This window comes from Peromyscus californicus, unplaced genomic scaffold (assembly GCF_007827085.1).
Source record: "Peromyscus californicus insignis strain IS unplaced genomic scaffold, ASM782708v3 Scaffold_6__1_contigs__length_162567912, whole genome shotgun sequence".
Lineage (NCBI taxonomy): Eukaryota > Metazoa > Chordata > Mammalia > Rodentia > Cricetidae > Peromyscus > Peromyscus californicus.
Window position 1 is genome coordinate 158176916 of NW_026294584.1, and position 19677 is coordinate 158196592.

General features: G+C 45.8%; 2 protein-coding genes across 3 annotated transcripts in view; one reads left to right on the forward strand and one right to left on the reverse strand.

Moving 5' to 3' along the window:
• Positions 1-6776, forward strand: part of Rassf8 (Ras association domain family member 8) — an 80438-nt gene extending 73662 nt beyond the window's left edge. The window contains exons 3-5 of the mRNA XM_052722200.1: positions 148-1037; positions 1604-1748; positions 2664-6776. Of these exons, the coding sequence (XP_052578160.1) occupies positions 148-1037; positions 1604-1748; positions 2664-2785 (1157 nt within the window). The 3' untranslated portion in view covers positions 2786-6776. The remainder of the gene's footprint in view (positions 1-147; positions 1038-1603; positions 1749-2663) is intronic.
• Positions 1-19677, reverse strand: part of Bhlhe41 (basic helix-loop-helix family member e41) — a 59085-nt gene that overhangs the window by 12464 nt on the left and 26944 nt on the right. The window lies entirely within an intron of this gene.

Sequence of the window (19677 nt, forward strand, 5' to 3'; positions counted from 1 at the left end):
GATCTTGTGTTTTCTCAAGCTGTCAGAGGACCTGGACTCTGTTTTTGATGCGGCTGCCCAAGAACAGTTGTCAGAAGTTATTGTCTGTTGCATTATTTATCATTACATGTCCCACGGTGACAGTGTGCTCTGATCTTTTCTGTCTAGGTCGGACTGGAAGGTACACCCTCATAGAGAAATGGAGAGATACTGAGAGGCACTTGGCACCACATGAAAACCCCATCATATCCTTAAACAAGTGGGGGCAGTATGCTAGTGACGTACAGCTCATCTTGCGTCGGACTGGGCCATCCCTCAGTGAGCGCCCCACCTCAGACAGTGTGGCCCGGATTCCTGAAAGAACTTTGTACCGACAGAGCTTGCCCCCCTTAGCCAAACTGCGGCCTCAGGTAGACAAGTCAATCAAGAGAAGAGAACCTAAAAGGAAGTCCCTGACGTTCACAGGAGGTGCCAAAGGGCTGATGGACATTTTTGGAAAAGGTAAAGAAACTGAGTTTAGGCAGAAGGTGCTGAGTAACTGCAGAACCACAGCAGAAGAGCTGAGGAGGCTGATCCGGCTGCAGACAGATAAGCTGCAGACCATTGAGCAGCAGCTGGAGTCCAGTGAACTAGAGATACGATTCTGGGAGCAAAAATACAATTCCAGCCTGGAAGAGGAAATTGTCCGTCTGGAGCAAAAGATCAAAAGGAATGATGTGGAGATCGAGGAGGAGGAGTTTTGGGAAAATGAACTACAGATAGAACAAGAAAATGAGAAGCAGCTCCAGGACCAGCTCGAGGAGATACGGCAGAAAGTCACAGACTGTGACAGCAAGCTGAAGGACTACCTGGCACAGATCCACTCTATGGAAAGTGGTCTCGAAGCAGAGAAGCTGCACCGGGAAGTTCAGGAGGCACAAGTCAACGAGGAGGAGGTGAAAGGAAAGATTGAAAAGGTCAAGGGGGAGATGGACCTCCAAGGGCAGCAGAGCCTGAGGCTGGAGAACGGCATTAGAGCTGTAGAGAGGTCTCTGGGGCAGGCTACCAAGCGCTTACAGGTAAGGGCACCTCCGTGAGCAGGGCACCTCATCCGTGTAAGGGCAAGTTTAAGTCAAGGACCTAGAGAGGGCTCTGTAGCTCAGGCCTGTCTGTGGTAGATGTAAGAACCTTAGACTGAAAATTTCATGAGAATCCTGCTTTCCTCATGTTATAAAGTAGATATTAGTAGATTCAACTCCAACATCTTATCAAAACTAAGAACTCTAACTTAGAACCAAATTCATTTGCAGTGGTTATAAAGTTATAAAGTATCTAAGAGGGCAATTTGTGACAAGATCAGCAAGATTGTTGCAGCGCTGAGGTCTATAGAAACTAGCACCTTTTGATGACACGTTCAGACCATTTATTTTTTAAGTACGTGGCAACATCCAGAAGGGAAGCCTCATGTCTAAGAGGATGGGCAGTACCCTCTTCGGCCACTGTGTCCACACAAACCAAGTGTGTCAGGGAGTTCTGAAAGCAGGCCCCATCTCCCACCCCCTCCCACCCCCATCGCAGTGGTCTGTCCCAAAGGCAGCCCGATGCACACAGCCCAGTTACAGAATAGCTGGTGTCTTCCAACCAGGATAAGGAACAGGAGCTGGAGCAGTTGACCAAAGAGCTACGTCAAGTCAATCTCCAGCAGTTCATCCAGCAGACAGGGACAAAGGTCACCGTGTTGCCAGCTGAGCCCACTGAAATAGAGGCCTCCCAGGCAGACATAGAGACAGGTAAGGCCTTCCCCTTTCGCCCTGATGTCACCTACAGTGGCATCCTTCTTGTTTCCGAAGACATCAGTAACATTTGGGGAATCTGTTTACTTGGATGGTCATATTGTTTATTTTTAAATGCTAACCAAAGTATAAATATAAATAGGAATGTGGGCCGTGTTAATTCGCATCCTAGCTTCTCCCAGTTCCCTCCGCTCCTGAGTCTTTGTCACTCACCTGTTCTGTAGTTGAAACTTCCCGTCTGTGTGCTGTGGCCTCAGCAACTGGGAGAAGCAGCAGGGCAAAGCCCTCTGGTCTTTGGGAACTGGTTCGTGGCCAGAGCCCTGCCCTCTCCTCCTTCCCAGAGCCCTGCCCTCTCCTCCTTCCCAGAGTCCTACCCTCTCCTCCTTCCCAGAGCCCTGCCCTCTCCTACTTCCCAGAGCACCTGCCCTCTCCTCCTTCCCAGAGCCCTGCCCTCTCCTCCTTCCCAGAGCACCTGTCCTCTCCTCCTTCCCAGCCCTGCCCTCTCCTTCCCAGAGTCCTACCCTCTCCTCCTTCCCAGAGCCCTGCCCTCTCCTTCCCAGAGTCCTGTCCTCTCCTCCTTCCCAGAGCCCTGCCCTCTCCTTCCCAGAGTCCTACCCTCTCCTCCTTCCCAGAGCCCTGCCCTCTCCTCCTTCCCAGAGTCCTACCCTCTCCTCCTTCCCAGAGCCCTGCCCTCTCCTTCCCAGAGTCCTACCCTCTCCTCCTTCCCAGAGCACCTGCCCTCTCCTCCTTCCCAGAGCACCTGCCCTCTCCTCCTTCCCAGAGCACCTGCCTTCTCCTTCCCTGACCTCCGGCTGCAGTTACCAGTATAGTCTTCTCTCTCTAGTTTTTTGGGGCAGGAAGTTAATGAGTTTTCTGGTTAGCCAATTCACCAGATGACTGTTTCCTGTTTAGAGGCACCATTCCAGTCTGGGTCCCTGAAGCGACCTGGTTCATCACGGCAGCTCCCCAGTAATCTTCGTATTCTGCAGAACCCCATCTCTTCTGGATTTAATCCTGAAGGCATCTATGTATAACATTGTCTTCAGGGGAAGGATCCAGCCAAGGTACCAAGGACAATAAAGTCTTTCAGTCTGTGCCAACTGAACAGAGGGTCTGTTCCCAAGCCGCTAGCTGTCTCCTCTCCCGATTGCAACCCCTGGAGCCTGTGCACTGATGCTGAACACGGAGGAGCCTGTTCACACTTCGCAGTATTGACATGTTGTCCAGCAGCTGAAATGCAAAGCCTTCGTTTTTTATTTGTAGTGTTCTGAGAACATTAGGAAAGTATTAATCTATGTTTATACATGAATAAACCCTGAATTAAGAGTAAAGTTATGTAACTGTTTAATTTATTCCATGTAACCGATTGATGTATGAATGTTGCTGTTTAATATTTTATTAATCCTTACCCTGTGACTTCATTATGTTAAATATTGTGGGATTCTGACTGTGCATGTTGGCAGACTCCATCCGAGCTTTGCGCTGGCCTAGCTAAACAGCCTCGTGGGGCGCTCCACCATCCAGACTGACTCCAACGGAACCACTGCACTTCAGTTAACACTGAGCCTCTCTCTCCTCACCCTTGCTTAAGTGAGGTAATTCAGCTTTCTTTCTGGTCTGGAAGTTAATGGTTTCTTTACAGTATTTCCAAACATAAATTACCACATAACATCACAGAAACACTTTAATGGGGTAAATTGTTCATGTAAAATGTTTGTGGTCATAGACTGCCAGCAGCCAGCTGACGGCTGTCCATGGTTTCCTGACACACTCTGGGTCTTCCTGCCTTACTGCCTCCCATGGAGAGAGCTCTGAGGATCGGGTTGCTGTATTTTGGGAGTCATGTGATATATTCCAGAACAACCCACCTCCTCTGTAGTCATGCCATGCAGAGCAGGGGTAGGTGCTGCATGCCGTGATTTAAAACGTGGGCTCTGCGTTTTCTCTAGTCACAGAGTCCAAAGTAGAGAACACTGCAGTTGGGTATTTTTTTACCAAGGAAATAAAGTTAAATTCAGAGTATGTTTTTATTTTTAAGTTTGACTTTATAGGGTATTAGTCTCCATTTATATTTATATCATTTTGTGTATTAAGCCAAAAAAAAAGAGTCAATACTTTTCTCATGTGCAGTGACTTAGCCTCATTCACAGGTAATGTTTAGACATGACTTAGCCTCATTCACAGGTAATGTTTAGACATGCTGTCAGATGCCTTGCAGCCGTTTACCTTCTCTCTGAGCACATTGGCACAATGTAACTAAGACTTACATCTGAAACTGAAAGTAGCTTCCAATTCTAAAGAGAATATATTCTCTGTTCTACTTACATGCGATCAAATAGAAGTGGACTAATATGGCAATGCCTTGATAACACTGGAGGCAGCTCTGGGTGTTGGAATTCATCCGACTTATTGGTTGTTTAATGAATGTGTAATGAAGCAGAGAATGCTGCTTTATTTAGGTTTCCATAGAGAAGACGTAAGAATGGCTGTGAAATAATAGATGCTTCTCGAGAACCAAAAGCCATGAGTGTTGCCTCTTCCCACATAAATAAATAGCAGACCTCAACTGAAGTGCTGTCTCGGGACTTCCCGAGTTGATCTTGCCATTACTGCTTTGCAGATAACTGGAGAAGGAAGCACGGCCTGTACACATCTGCTCCAGATTTGTAACAATTGTTTCCTATCACTGTATATTTAAAAATGATAATTCAAAGTCAAAGTAATGTGTAACTCTTTGTGACAGTGGTGACTCCATATGCCCAGTACATGCCTTATTCTCAGACTCTCCTATCCTGAGTCATTGATCAGCTAAATTAAACCTTGATCACAAAGAAAAACAGTGTACAAATGGATTGTCTTCGATTTAAAGCCAAATGCTAACCACAGGTATGTTAAGCTCTACGATGACTAATTAGAGACAAAGCTGGGCATGGTGGTTCATGACTATTATCCCAGCACTCAGGAGACTGAGGCAGGAGAGTTGTCACAAGACGCAGGCCATCCTAAGTTCCACGACAAGTTCTAGAATAGCATGGGGTCTAGTGTGAGACCCTGTCTCAAAAAGAAAGAAAAGGACCTGCAGATTCCTTGGCATACCTGGCGGGGCCGCACAGTGCTCAGCTCACGTGGTGGTTGTGAACTGCCGGTGTAACTAGGAACTCCAAAGCAGGTGGCACGTCCCACCAGCTCCCTGCAGTCCTGGCCCTCCACCAGTGTCACAGTTAACATCTGTAACAACCTCAGAACTCTGAAGCTGCCAGCTCCTCTCCATGGGCCTAATTACACACAACACTGCCTCCCAGACGGGTGGGGTGTGACCACATGAGTTCACAAACAGGCTGAGCAGCTGCGATTCGTCACCAGTTAACAGGACTTCCGCAAGCACACCACTGTCGAATATTTTCTAAATCTTTTTTAGCTAGGGAAAACAACTAATTTCTGTAGAAACATCTGAAAATATTTTAGTCTACTGTGACTGTTTTTACCTATTGTGACTACAAATGAATCGGCTTAAGAGCCCTGTCTTTGGCCGCTTCTCAAAGGGGTGTGGGCAATAGGATTCAAAAAATACCAAATGTAACATTTTGCATATGGGGAAATAAATATCCAGGTTCTAAATAGTAAATTAGATCACAAATTTTTGTGTCTTTTTAATCAGTATTGCAGGTTATATTATGCAGTTTTTCTACAGGTATTAAATATATTCCAAGTTTTATTCTTACCAGTGACTAATTTGAATATCACTGGTCTGTTTGACCTCCAGAGCATCCTCATTCTCAGAGAATCACCCACAGTGGGTTACCTCAGTTTGTGTGTGTTTCATGTTTTCATTTCCTTTATATTTTGGCTGTTAATGTTCCTTTTTTGTCTCAGTGAACAGCGAGTATTTTATATATGAGGCTTCAGTTGGTGTTGGTTGACCTCTGAATGCCCAGTTAGTTATGGATGGGCAGTTCAGCAGCTCCTCTAGTTGAAATCAGTTATAAAAGAGAGCTATTTCCAGCCTGGTCTGTACAGTAAAGGCACAGCTCGTGGCATGAGATATGGAGTGTGGTGATGTAGACCGATAGATCAGCACTGCTCCCAGAGCCAAGATAAAGTGCAGTCCTCTGGTGACACAGCTTCGTTTGTAAGAGCAAAGAGGTCTTCAGAAATAACTCGTATGTCAGGGAATACCTTTCCAAGTTAGGACTTTAGCAGATGGACAAGGACAAACACCTGGCTTCAGGCATGGACGGGGACAGGCAGTTAGCGTTGGACATTGCCTTCGACAGATTAGGCCTTAATTTGTAGATAGATATTGAATGACGCTCTGTATCCCTCTCTAACACAAGCCTGTCTTGATTAGTTGATACTGTGGTGAAGCCAGCTCGTAAGTATTCTTTTTGTATCATGTCAGTGTTTTTAAGTTGCATGTTCATACTGTCTGCTCTGGTGTTTTTAAGTTCCAGGAGAAGGCTGTTAGTGTGTCAGGAACTCAGCCCATCAGTATTTATTTAGTTATGCTGCTTCACATTTCCCAGTGCACCTTGGATGCCAGGTCAGTGGCTGCGGCGGCGGCAAAGCTGCAGGAGCTCCTTCCTGGGCATTTTATATATTTTTAGAAACCAAATGGCTGCAGATGGCTATTTAGCATACTATTAAACCAGCAGAACTCTAAAAGGCAATAAATATATGCATATATATGGGGGGGAGGGGAAAGAGTGAAAAATACAGGTTTACAGCCAGACATGGTGACAGCCCTTCAGTGTATTCCTCAGTGTCTGTCACTGACCTAGAAGGATTGGAGTCCCTACAGCTTTAGACAGAAAGTGTCCATGTTTGCTGACTGTGAGCCATAAATATGCTTTTAGTACTGCTTTGCTGATGTATAAATAAGAAATCTGTAATATGTATTATATGTAATTATTTTCTTTTGACTTCATTTCAAAATGTATATTTTCTGATTATTATCATGAGCTATAAAGCAAAAGATCAATATCTGATATTCTCCCAAATAATAAATTTTCAAGATTCATTGGGGCAGTACAGTTGTTGTTTTATTTCTTATATACTTAAACTTTAAGATATGATTTTGTTTTGAAAGATGGCAAAGAAAGTAGGTCTGCACATCAGTGATTAAAAAAAAATGATCTTTTTTTTCTAAATGCAGTGTTAACCTGAAGAACTATCTTTTGCTCAGAAGGGTAGCAGCCAGGCTGGGGAGATGGCTCAGTAGTAAAGTACATGCTGCAGGAGCGTGAGTTCAGCTCCTCAGCACCCAGTGACACATGCACACATCAGTACAGTGCTAAGGATCAAAGACAGGGGGCCCCCGGCTCATCCGGCCAGCCAACCAAGCAGAAATAGGAAGTTCCAGGTTCAGCGGAGACCCTGCCTCACACCTAAGATGGTGACTGAGAACAGTACCTGCAGTTGACCACTGGCCTGCCAACACAATGTGCACCTGCACATGGATGTGCACATGTGTGTGCACCACACACACACACACACACACACACACACAAAGAAGATGAGGAGGAGGAAGAAGAGAAAGAAGAAGAGAGGAGGAGGAGGAGGAGAAGGAAGAAGAAGGTAGCTGCTTTATTAAAGTAGAACTTATAAGAAACTAATGCCCCCCCCATTTCAAACATGTAAATAAGACACTTGCCAGTCTATTCCCAGATTTCTTAAAAGCTGTGAAGCTTTGGACTTGAACATGTACCCTGTAGTGCCCACGGGGGGTTTGCAGCCTGAGTAAAGGCTCTTGTCACAGTCACCCTAGAAACTACTTGGGAGCCACAGTGAGTAAGTAGCTGGCCACCTTGGAATTCAGGTCTTCCAGCACCCAGAGCACTTTCCTGTGTCCGTGGAAACATTGCTGGAGCCCACAGAGGACAGCATCTACATCTTGCCCACCTCCAATGTACAAGTATATCCATCCCTCTTTGTAGGAATATTTTATAAAGAGTAGAGACTAAACCTAGGTTAAGAAAATATGCATGAGTAATATTGTGTTATAAAAGCAAAGAGAAAATGAGAAAACTTATTTGAAGAATTCTGTCTCCTAGTTAGGAGGCTTTAGACTTTTAATGATCCACCCTGTCCCCTCTAAAGCACGTGCTAATGGCCGAACAGAACAGTCTCAACACAATTCCTCCCTGGCTGCTCATGCTCTTCATGCAGGGCACCTTAGGAGGTGCCAGTGGAGTATTTCATTAGTGAGCCCTCCTATGGCCAGACCAGACTGAATCTGACATGACTTCCCCACCTCAAGGAGAGCACCATCTCATGAGTGATAACCTCACTCCATATGGTAAGCTCAATTAAAGGGGTAAGGGTAGAGTGCCATGGAACCATGGTGGAAGGGCTTCCCCAGCAGCCCAAGCACTAGAGAATGCCTGAGAAGGTAACAGGAAGCAGAAGGGCCTCCGGTACAGGCTGGAGGTAGAACTATGGAGGACCAAGCAGCTGTGGCTAGACAGTGATGGGCAAGAGGGACTAGAGGGTGGACAGGCATCATGGTCATGAAGGGCCATGGTTGCCATGTAAGGAGTTTGGATATGAAATGAACCCACAGGTCCATGTGTTAGGACACTTGGTCCTGTTTTAGAAGATTGTAAAACCTTTGGGACTCCAAGCCTCACTGGAGGAAATGGGCACTGGGGTTGAGCCTGGAGGGTACAATGCAGCCCACTGACTTCCTTTTGCTTCTTGGTCCACTGAGATTGGGGCAGTCATCTTCTGCATGCTCCCACTGCCACAGAGCCACTCACCACATGCCCTCCCCACGGTGATAAACTACAGCCCCTCAAACTGTGAGCTTGGGTCCAAATAAACCCTTCTGTAAGTAACAAATTCAGGCTGTATCCTGATGGTCATTGACACTTCAAGCATGAAAATGACATATGTAAGGAAGATCCTTCTGGCTGCCAATGTGGAGTCACTAAAGAGTCATGTAACAAGACACCATGTAAGAAGCCTAGAACTGACCAAATGTGGGTGAGCTAAGGAAGGAGCTGTGGGGGCTTATGTATTAGAAGGGCTCTACAGAACACCCACTAGATACTAGGAAATCATCAGAGGCTCAGTGGAGCAAGCACCACTCTTAAGCAAGAGGTCGTGGTGCTTCTCTGTGAGTGATGTGGGTGGGGCTTCAGATGGAAGGCTGGGCATGATCTCCAGAATCTGTTTTAGGGATGGCAAAGTTACACGTAAAGGCATGTGTTACCAAGCTGGACAACCTGCATTTGATCCCAGGAACTGGACTTCTACACGTGTGCCATGGCATGTGCCCTCTTGCCCCTATACAAAATAAACAAATGTAAGAGTAATTTTTAGGAAAGAAAACGTGTTTTGCAGAAAGCAGTCTGTTGGCAGCTCGTTGTTACAATATAGCACAGGAGGACTGGTCAGTTTGAGGCTAGCGTGGGCTTTGTAGTAAGTTCCAGGACACTCTGGGCTGTGGAGTGGGACCCTGAATGCATGCATGGATGGATGGATGGATTGATAGATGATAGATTAGATAGATAGATAGATAGATAGATAGATAGATAGATAGATAGATAGGTAATCTTAACTCTCCATTTAATAAAAGTAGAAACTGAGGCCCAGAGAAAATTACTGCTAATGTCTTATGGCTCTTATGAAGCAGATGTAATAAGGCAGCCAATTTAATTTTTTTTTAATTTTATGTATATAAGTGTTATGCCTGAATGTATTACGCATGTGTGTGCCTCGTGCCCACAGAGGCCAGAGAGGGTGCTAGATCCCCTGGAACATGAGTTATGGATGGTTGTGAGCTGGCCCTCTGGAAGAATAGCTAGTGCTTCTGAGGACACGAAAACAGGGCTTGTTGGAAGGAAAGGTTCATGGGGAAATAGGAGAATAATGAGGTGAAGATGTAAAATTTCAATTTAAAAGTATAAGAGTCTAGAGACCCAGGTTCTAATACTTTGTTTTAAAGCACGACACAACAATACTGGCAATAATTTTCTCTGGGCCTTGGTTTCTACTTTTCTTAAATGAAGAGTTAAGATTATTTATTTTAAAATTTATTTATATTATTTATGCAAGGTTTCACTCTATAGCCCAGAGTGGAACTTACTATGAAGCCCATGCTGGCCTCAAACTCACAGCAATCCTCCTGCCTCGGCCTCCTAAGTGCTGGGATTACAGGTGTGTGCCAGCATGCCTAGCTTGTTTCTGTCTTTTCCAGACCCAGCATCCCATGGTTTATATGTAAGAGAAACAGAAGATGGGGGTAAAAACATGAAGCTAAAGGACAGAGGCTACATGGATGACAGCTGCCGGAGATACAGATGAGCAGCAGTCGGGGAACGGAACAGACCGGTAGCCTGACTGGAGAAGGGTCAATACCTCATCTGTTGAGGAAGGGATCCAGGCTGCGGCTGGATGGAACATCCCCTAGTCTGCCCTCACATCACCCTGCAGGGTCAGCTGGTCAGGAAGCTGCCTGTCACTCCCAGTGAGCCACCTTGCAAGGAGTGGACACTAAGTCCTCAATGTCGGCACCAACCCCACTAACTTCCTAAAAAGTATTAACGCCTTCCCTCCCTGCCTCAGGTCACGCTCACCCGTCATCTGCAAGCAGGGTTCTCTGTCCTCTTCCGTGCTCCGTCACAGCCTGACTGTGCCTGGCCTGCTCCTTTGAGATCCATCATCGGCACAGGGCAGGCTTCACGCTGCTTTCCTCTCTGTTTCCAGACCCTGGTTATACAGGACCTCTGAGAGATCTAAGTTGTATTAAAAGACAGGTAGATGAGAGCTGTCTGCTAAAAATGAGAAAACGAGCCCTTGCCCAGGTCAGACCACTTGAAAAAGAATGTGTGTTCTCAATGGTTCCACAGAGCACTCCATGTGGCTTCTCCCCCATCTTCAGTCTCCTGGTGATAGTTCAGTGGAAGAGGATGCAAGAAGGGTCACAGAGATGAGCACACTGGGCCCTTTCCACCCCATGCCTGCTGCTTCTCCTCCAGCCTCACTTACCTCACCTACTTGCAAGCAGTCTGCTTGTCTACACAAGGTCCTGCTTGGCCTAGGACCCCATGGCCTTGCCTCGGGGAGGACCAGGAGCCAGCATATTCAAGGTTCTGGCCTCTCTTTTACCTACTGCATATCTGACATAAATGTTAGACACAAACACTCAGGTTGGAGATGGGTGAGTCTTTATTTCTCTGTAGACTCACTTCAGAATCAGCTCTCATTCCTAATTTGGGCTTCCGTCTTGGCCCCAGATATGTAGGAGATAGAATCTGAGTGCAGTGCCTCTAACATAAATTAAGAAGAATAAATATTCTTGTCCAAATAGAAGTCTTAGTTTCCTCTTCTCTGCCTCCTAAGAGCATCAATGCAAACTGCCAGTACTAGCTTAGTCCGTTGTGTTTGTCCTTATTTGTTCTGTTTACCACAGCTCGGAGTCTGTACACTCCTGACGGCCTCCCCTCACCCTCCATGAACCCTGGAAGCTCCAGATGGCTGCCACACAGAGAGTGTAGAGAGCTGAGGCTTTGTCTGCATGGAGCCTGCAGGGAGAGACAGACAGACAAGTCCCTCCTTGATCTTCAGCTGCCACAGTTGAGTCCAGTCAGTAGAGCTCCTTCCCAGGACGTCCCACTGCCTGGTCATCTGGTGCCCTCTGCAGGAAGGCTCTGTTTGGACCTGGAAGTCCCCACAGTTGTGTATCCTTCAGTCTTCATGGAACCAATGCTCAGTCTGTGAGTACTAGCTGTACTTGTAGCCAGCCTGTAGGGCTGAAGTTACTCTAAAGACACACTTGTGCCCCTTGCTTTGGCTACCGGACTACTGAAACAGTGAACCCCAAGAAATTAGAACTCCCCCAGGATTCTCAAGCTAGGAGAAGAGAAAGCCTAGACCCTGGGCCAGCCAGAGGAGAAACTTTTCAGAAAAAAAAAAAAAAAAAAAAAAAAGATTCACAGTTGGTTAGACTGCCTTGCAGAAAAGAGAATGATGGTCAGCGGCAGCAGCACCTCACCCTGACCAGAGCCGCACGTTTGTGCACGACCCTGCTCCTCTGTTCAAAACTCAACTCAAGACCCTGAAGACAGGCTTGGGGTAGGGAACCATGTAATGTCCCTTTCCGGTGTGGTGACATTGGATACATCTCCTTTTTTTGCTTCTCACAATTACTTGACTGTTTCAATTGCCTCACTGAAAACTAACAGCTGACCCATAAATCCAGGAACATGATTACCCACAGAGTCCTACTATCTTAAAGTTTTAATATTTGTCTTCATGCTCTAAATTTCACTTAAACATTTTTTAAATTTACATCAAGAATCATATTGGGAGAAGTTCTGCTATGGATATAAATATTCTAATTTCAATTTACATATGTTCAAAAGCCCTTACTGTATCCAACATGTTGCCATCTTGTTTTTTCTTTATTCTGAATCTGTACCCCAAGTCTATTTTTACTTAATCCCCCTGAGAGAAATGTTGGACCTGGACAGGAATTTCCTGTGCACACATGTACACATACACACACATATGAACACACATGAGGGCTCACACACACACACATGTCCACAACAAGCATACACACACACACACACACACACACACACACACACACACACACACACACACACACAAGGGTGCAAATGCACACACATACAAACACACATGTATACCACACCCACATGCACACCCATGAAAATGGCAAAAGAAAATAAGAAGGATAAAGCTGGGGTGCAAACAATACCAGGGTCTACCTGACTTCTGCTGTTCACATAACCCTGAATAGTTATCTCCTCCTCAGGGGTTGGCGTAGTCATCTAGTGAAAACTCTTCAGGTCTGAAAATGAGGCACCCATCCCTGTTAATATGGACTCCTATTTTACAGGTGTGTGATTAGCTTAGCTTCCTCCTTCAGTATTGTGCCTTCTGATCACATCACGTCTTTCATTCTGAAAGACGAAGCACTCATTCTGAAATAATAATACATCGCAAATGTCTCAATTATTTTTATTATTTCCTTCATTTCCTATTTTATTGCTAGTAAGGCTCCATTCAAGAACTCAGTGCCTGCAGTAGCCAGCAACCTTACACTAGGGGGCAGCAGCTACCGTCAGTCAACTGGCCAGGGCTACAAAACCTGGTGAATCAGTCTGAGCAAAGAAGGCCTCACACAAAAGGTGCTGTTTGTGAGAATTCTCCTCCATGCTGTGTTTTTTGAACGAGGATGGTCCACTTACTCCAAAGACTTAAGTCAGTCCTTTACCAATGAAGAATAGCAGTGAATATGTTTTATTAGCTGATATGTCATAGGCTTTTCCTCTGAGGCCACAAAGTGACATTTGGGGGGATTGTTTTAAATTTAGTGTTTCAGTATGGTCTTGTAGCAATTGATGATTTTTACCTACTATGAATCTGACCAAAGGGAAAAACCATGCCGCTGAGGCCACTATACTCAAGAACAAACCCTTCCGTGATTTACAAAGAGTAAAGGCTTCTGAGGGAGACTGCCAGGTTGAGCATGGCGGGCCCAGACTGGCACAGAGCCCTGAAGAATCAGAATGTCATAGGAGAATGTTTGCAAAGGCAGGTGTATCTGTGACTTCTATGGCTGCAGTGACAAATACCCAGCAAGAGCTAACGGAGAGGGAAGGACTTGCCTCTGTTTACGGTGTGAGAGTGGAGTCTATCATGGTGGGGTGGGCATGGCGGATGAGTATGAGGCCACTTGTTGCATGGCATCTGAAGAAGGAAGCCCAGAGAGATGAACACTGGTGCTCAGCTCCCTTTCTCCTTTTTCAGGGGGGTCTTTCTACCCCAGTTAAACCCAATTCAGAATCTCCCTTACAGACACACCCAGAGTTTAGTCTCCTAGAAACTGCTGAGATGACAATATTCACCACCACAGTGGGTATATTTACAAAGCTGGCACAGGGAACAGCATTACCTGGTGCTTAAGTGTTCTCAAGACAGCATGGAATATTGTACTCACGTGTTCCAACAAAAATGCCTAAGTAAGGATTTTGAAAAAGTAGATTAAAGCTCCATAAAACAGCAAATCATGAAACTGCCCTTCTGAATCCACTCTTCGACAAGACTTAATACAGAGCATCTTTCTGTCCAGGCCAGTGGCTCTCAAGAAGAACAGTTCTACCAACTAGGGGACATGAGAAAATTCACAGAGCTGTCTTTGGTGGCCCCAATAATTAGAGGCATTATTTATCTTTAATGTGGTGGGGGGTAACTCATGACAAGAAAACTGTCATGCAATTTTTAAAGGAGACCAAGGACTCAATTTTCAAACCATGCAAATAGCCTCCAGATCAACAGAAAATGCTCAACCTTGCCAAATTAAAATCACAGTGAGATGTCACCTCAGACAGCAGAATGATGGCTATGAACAAAAGATGTAATAAGCATTTGTGAGAGTGTAGAGAAAGGGACTCCTTGCACACCTTTAGTGAGAATGTAAATCAATGCAGTCATTCTGGAAAATGACAGGGGACTACCTAATGACCCAGCACTCCTCTCCTGGGTATATGCCCAAAAAAGAGCATCATTATGCCAAAAGGACAGCCACACTCATGCCCACTGCAACATGCTTCACAACAGACACGTGGAATCACACACACACACACACACACACAAACACACATGTGTGCACACACACACCTTCACACACATGAAGGCTTATTTCTCTGCTCTAAAATGGAAGAAATCTGTAAAAACACAAATGCACCTGAAAGACATTATACTAAATCACCATTATTATCATCATTCAGACACAGACAAATAATCCATAGTCTTATTTAGGAGGTGTGTGTGTGTATATGTGTATGTATGTATATATGTATGTTTGTGCACACACGTGCGCACTTGTGTGAATGTGTGGTCAAGTTCAGAAGTACAGTCTTGGGTGGTGGCTGGGAGGAAGCAGAGTGGAATGGGGTAAGAGGTGCAGGTTTGGGCCAGGTGCACAGTATGAGCCGGATGGCAGGAACAGTCTTGACAGTCACAGCACAGCAGGGCAGCCAGATTAAACAGCCAGGGCAGCATGCTTCACATGTCTCACTGCAGCCCTGACTTCACAGGGCAATGGATAAGTTATTAGTTGACATCATCACGCCACATCATTCGCACACCACAGAATATCGTATCACCCTACAAATGTACCCATACAATGAGTTGTCAGTCAGAAGTATGATTGACTAAAAACACAGAGGGGTCAGGTACGTTAAGCTTCTGTGGTACATGGATCAGACCCCAAAATGAAGAATCTTCATCTGGGAATGGGGCACTTACCTATAACCTCAACACTCAAGAGGAATCGGGAGTTGAAGGCCAGCCTGGGCTACATGGGACGCTGTCTCAAAAAAGAAAGAAGAGAAAATTACTGTCTAAGTTTCTCCCAACTTTTAAAACTCCCTTGACTCTCTATGTAAGCACAGTGTTTGGGGCATTGTTTTAATAAAATTGACAAGTTCAGGAACACAATGACCAGATGAATCGAGGAGAGAGTGTGCTATCTGGCCGCTAGATGTCACATGCTCACAGGCACCCTACCATCAAGCTGCATCCCTGGTCCTTGGATTTTTGGGACAATGTCACACTCTGTATTGTGGGTAGGTTCAGACCTATGGTCATCCTCCTGCCTCAGCCCCTGAGTGCTGACATTCCCAGTGTGCTCCACTGTGGTGGTATTGTGTTCCCCAAAATATTGTGCACACTAATAAACTTATCTGCATAACGGGCATTAACAGCTTAGATGCAAGACTGTAAAACATCGGTAGCAAACTTCTGCCCTCCGGGGTTCTCCCATTGTGCTGTAAACCTGTATTTAAGACCTCTTCCCTCCTTCAATAAACAGCATTCGGCATAAAAAATAAATAAATAAATAAAAAATAAAAAATAAACTTATCTGGGGTCAGAGAACAGGACAGCCACAATATTAAACATAAAGGATAGGCAGTGGTAGCACACACCTTTAATCCTAGCATTTCAGAGACAGAAAGCCCTCTGGATCTCTGTGAGTTCAAGGCCACATTGGAAACAGCCAAGCATGGTGACACATGCCTTTAATCCCAGAAAGTGAGCCTTTAATCCCAGGGAGTGGTGGTAGAAAGGAGAAAGATATATAAGGCATGAAAACCAGGAACTAGAAGCATTTTGGCTGGTTAAGCTTTCAGGCTTTCGAGCAGTAGTTCAGCTGAGATTCATTCTAGATGAGGACTCAGAGGCTTCCAGTCTGAGGAAACAGGATCAGCTGAGGAACTGGCAAGGTGAGGTGGCTGTGACTTGTTCTGTCTCTCTGATCTTCCAGCGTTCACCCCAATACCTGGCTTTGGGTTTGATTTTATTAAGAAGAACTTTAAGATTCATGCTACACTCCACTCTGCCAGGTGAGCTGTTAAGTATCTTTGACGTTTCTGTGGAATGGAGTCAGCAGGGTCAACTCTGAGCTCTGGGTTCCTAGAGGTTGTCAGCAGACGACATGTCGGCATACCCTTCTAGTTTTCACCCGGAGCAGCGACTGTCATTAGGAATCAATGAGGTTTCTGGGTCTGTTAAACTCCAGCACGTTCTCATTGTCACCTTTGGAGAATGTCAGTGTGGTTTGTGTTTAACATCTGTTCACTTTTTTTGTTTTGTTTTGGTTTCGAGACAGGGTTTCTCTGTATAGCTCTGGCTGTCCTGGAACTCACTTTGTAGACCAGGCTGGCCTCAAACTCAGAGACCCACCTGCATCTGCCTCCTAAGTACTGTGATTAAAGGTGTGTGCCACCACCACTTGGCATCTGTTCATGTCTATGCTTAGATTTCTTTCTTCTCTCTTATTTCTTCTTTATTTGTGGTTTCTTTTTGTTTTAGTCTGTGACACTGGGAAGATGGAACTCAGGATTACTTGGTGCTTGGCAAGTGATCTACACAGAGCTGCATCCCCAGACTTCTTCTTATGTTTTATTTTTGAAACAGAATTTCATTGAGCTGCCCAGGTTGGCCTTGAACTCACTCCAGCCCAGGCAGGCCCTGAAGTCCTGCCTCAGCCTCCTAGGTAGAGTGGATAACCATCCTGCATCACCAGGCCTGGACCAGCTTTCTGCTTTTTATGACATTCTAGGGATACGACTTAAGGTCTTGTGTACACCATGGAGCCATATCCCAGCCCCTTTTCTACATATTTAAATTACGGGGCTATATATTTTAAAATTATATATTATAGAATCCATTTTCTATGGATTTCTATGTTTCTAGCTAGTAAAGTATTACAACAGAGTATTTGTAATATAAAGGGGATATTGGGTCTCGTAGGTTTGAGGGATGCAACTGTAGGAATTCTCCCTGTGTAGACTACTCATCACTGTACCCGGCCCCGAAACAGTCAGCAACAAGACATAATTACTAAGCCGGGCATCATGGCCCACACCTTTAATTCCAGCACCCAGGAGGCAGAGGCAGGAGGATCTCTGTGAGTTTGAAGGCAGCCTGGTCTACTTAGGGAATTCTAGGCCAGCCAAGGCTACATAGTGAAACCTTGTCTCAAAGCAGCAATGGCAGAAGAAGTAGTTACTGGTCTCTGTCAGGTGGGGAGGTGTGGGTTTAAAAAGACTCACATTGCCGGGTGGTGGTGGCGCACGCCTTTAATCCCAGCACTCGGGAGGCAGAGCCAGGCGGATCTCTGTGAGTTCGAGGCCAGCCTGGGCTACCAAGTGAGTTCCAGGAAAAGGCGCAAAGTTGCACAGAGAAACCCTGTCTCGAAAAAAACCAAAAAAAATAAATAAATAAATAAATAAATAAAAATAAAAAGACTCACATCATCCATCCAGTGAATCTGCATATTACTTGCTCAGAGCATTACTCAGCACAGAGCAAGAGACAAGGGCAGTAACAGCAGTTAGAGCATCTCTTTCTGTACCAGAAACATGAACAGCATTTGTCATAATCAGCACCTGAGGCTGGGAGGGCAGTCTTGACCTCTCTGCTTCCTTGGAGGACCTGCCTCATGCCCCTGACCTTCAAGGGTACAATGGACACTAGGCAGTCTGTACTGGGTGGTTTTGTGTGTTAACTTGACACAAGCTATAGAGTCATCAGAAGAAGGAGCCTCAGCTGAGGAAATGTCTCTATGAGATCCAGCTGTAAGGCATTTTCTCATTTAGAGATCAATAGGGGAGGGCCCAGTCTACTTTTGGTGGTACTATCCCTGGGCAGGTGGTCCTGGGTTCTATAAGAAAGCAGGCTGAGTTAAGCCATGGAGAGCAAGCCAGTAAGCAGCACCCTTCCATGGCCTCTGCATTAGCTCCTGCCTCCAGGATCCTGCCTTGTTTGAGTTCCTGTCCTGACTTCCTTTAGGGATGAACAAGAATGCTGAAGTGGAAGACAAATAAACCCTTTTCTCCATAACTTACTTTTTAGTCATGATGTTTCATCGCAGCAATAGAAATTGTAACTAAGACACAGTCCAAACATAGTTAAAACTTGTGACAGCCCTGTAGAACTGAGATGTCCCTAACGGAGTTGTCACTTGGGAACTCTCCATAGTAAAGGTAAAGATTGGTGTGAGCTTCAGACCTCAGTGTCTGTTAGCCACAGCAGATTGAAGTTCCCGAAGACATGGTGAATGGCCTCATGCTGAGTGAAGCCACCTCCTGATAGACAGTTACTGACCCAATACAGCCTGAGCCTCTGACTCAGAAAAAAAGTGCAGGTGGGAATTGACTAGATGGGGAGACATTGAGGGAACTGCTCTGCAGTTCCTCAGGTGAGGGCATGAGAGGCGCCTAAGGCTTTGAGACTGAACACAATGGGAGAGGAGGAAGCTGGGGCCACGGCACTTCACGGGGTGAGGGGTGTTCTCAGAGAAAGGGAATGTCACTCTACCATGCTAATAAAACTGCACTCGGTCACCTTGTTCCCTCCCACTGTGTTCATGACCAATGAACTCACTCAGGAAGACACTCCAATATAGTTTCCATGTGTCATTTAGTCCTGGCCACTACCCCAAAGGATCATCCTCTCTACAAACATATATACAGAAAAGTCACCTGCTTGTGGTCACAAACCTACAGAGACTCAAACCAGGAGGTCACACAGACCCAGCCCACTCAGCCTCTGCTCTCCTGTCTCAGAGGAACCAGTCACAACTTGGGCTTTTCCATTCTCAAAGCTGAGAAGCCATGATACTCCGAGGTACATTTGCCTTCCCTCACCACTGTCCCAGTAAACCAGTGAGGAAACTGACTGTCAGGCAAGAGGCTTCCACAAGCTGACAGAAGCAGCTGGTGGAGACAGAGTTTGCAACAGAGAATTTACTGGAATATCCAAATGGCAGAGGGGTGAGCTATATTGAGCACAAGGCATAAGGAGGTGGAGTTCTGGGGTCCAGTCCTTAGCCTACAAGGTTTCCTCTGCCCAGACATGCACAGACTGTGGAAATCGGCTTCCGTCCATGCTTTGACATGACATGATTACCTAGCCAGGAACTTGCCTGGAGGTTCCTGCTTTGGCAGCTCTATCTAGATGGCGCGGACGGCTAGGCAATCAGCACTTCTCTTCTCCTATGAAGGTGGGCATCTTGGAATAACACATTTGAATTTAAACAGTGTCTCTAGGGTACCACATCAGCTACATGTGGAAATCCCCTGACCTTTAATAGACCGGTGCTATCTGTCTAATACACCAAGTGTCCCAGGAGGAGACCAAAAGATAAGAGCTATTCTCCCTTCTGTAGACTGAATGCTTGCCCCATCATCCTCCAAATTCATATGTGGAAATCTGACCCAAACAAGAGCATTTGTTGATGGTGCCTTCATGGGATAGTGTTCAGGAGAGGGGTTCAGAAGCCAGCTCACCCTCTTTCAGCCCATGAGAAACCCAAAGCCTGGCTCCCAGAGGAGGCCTCACCAAGCACCAACCCTGCTGGCCCCATGTCTTCTGATCTCCACCTTAGAGA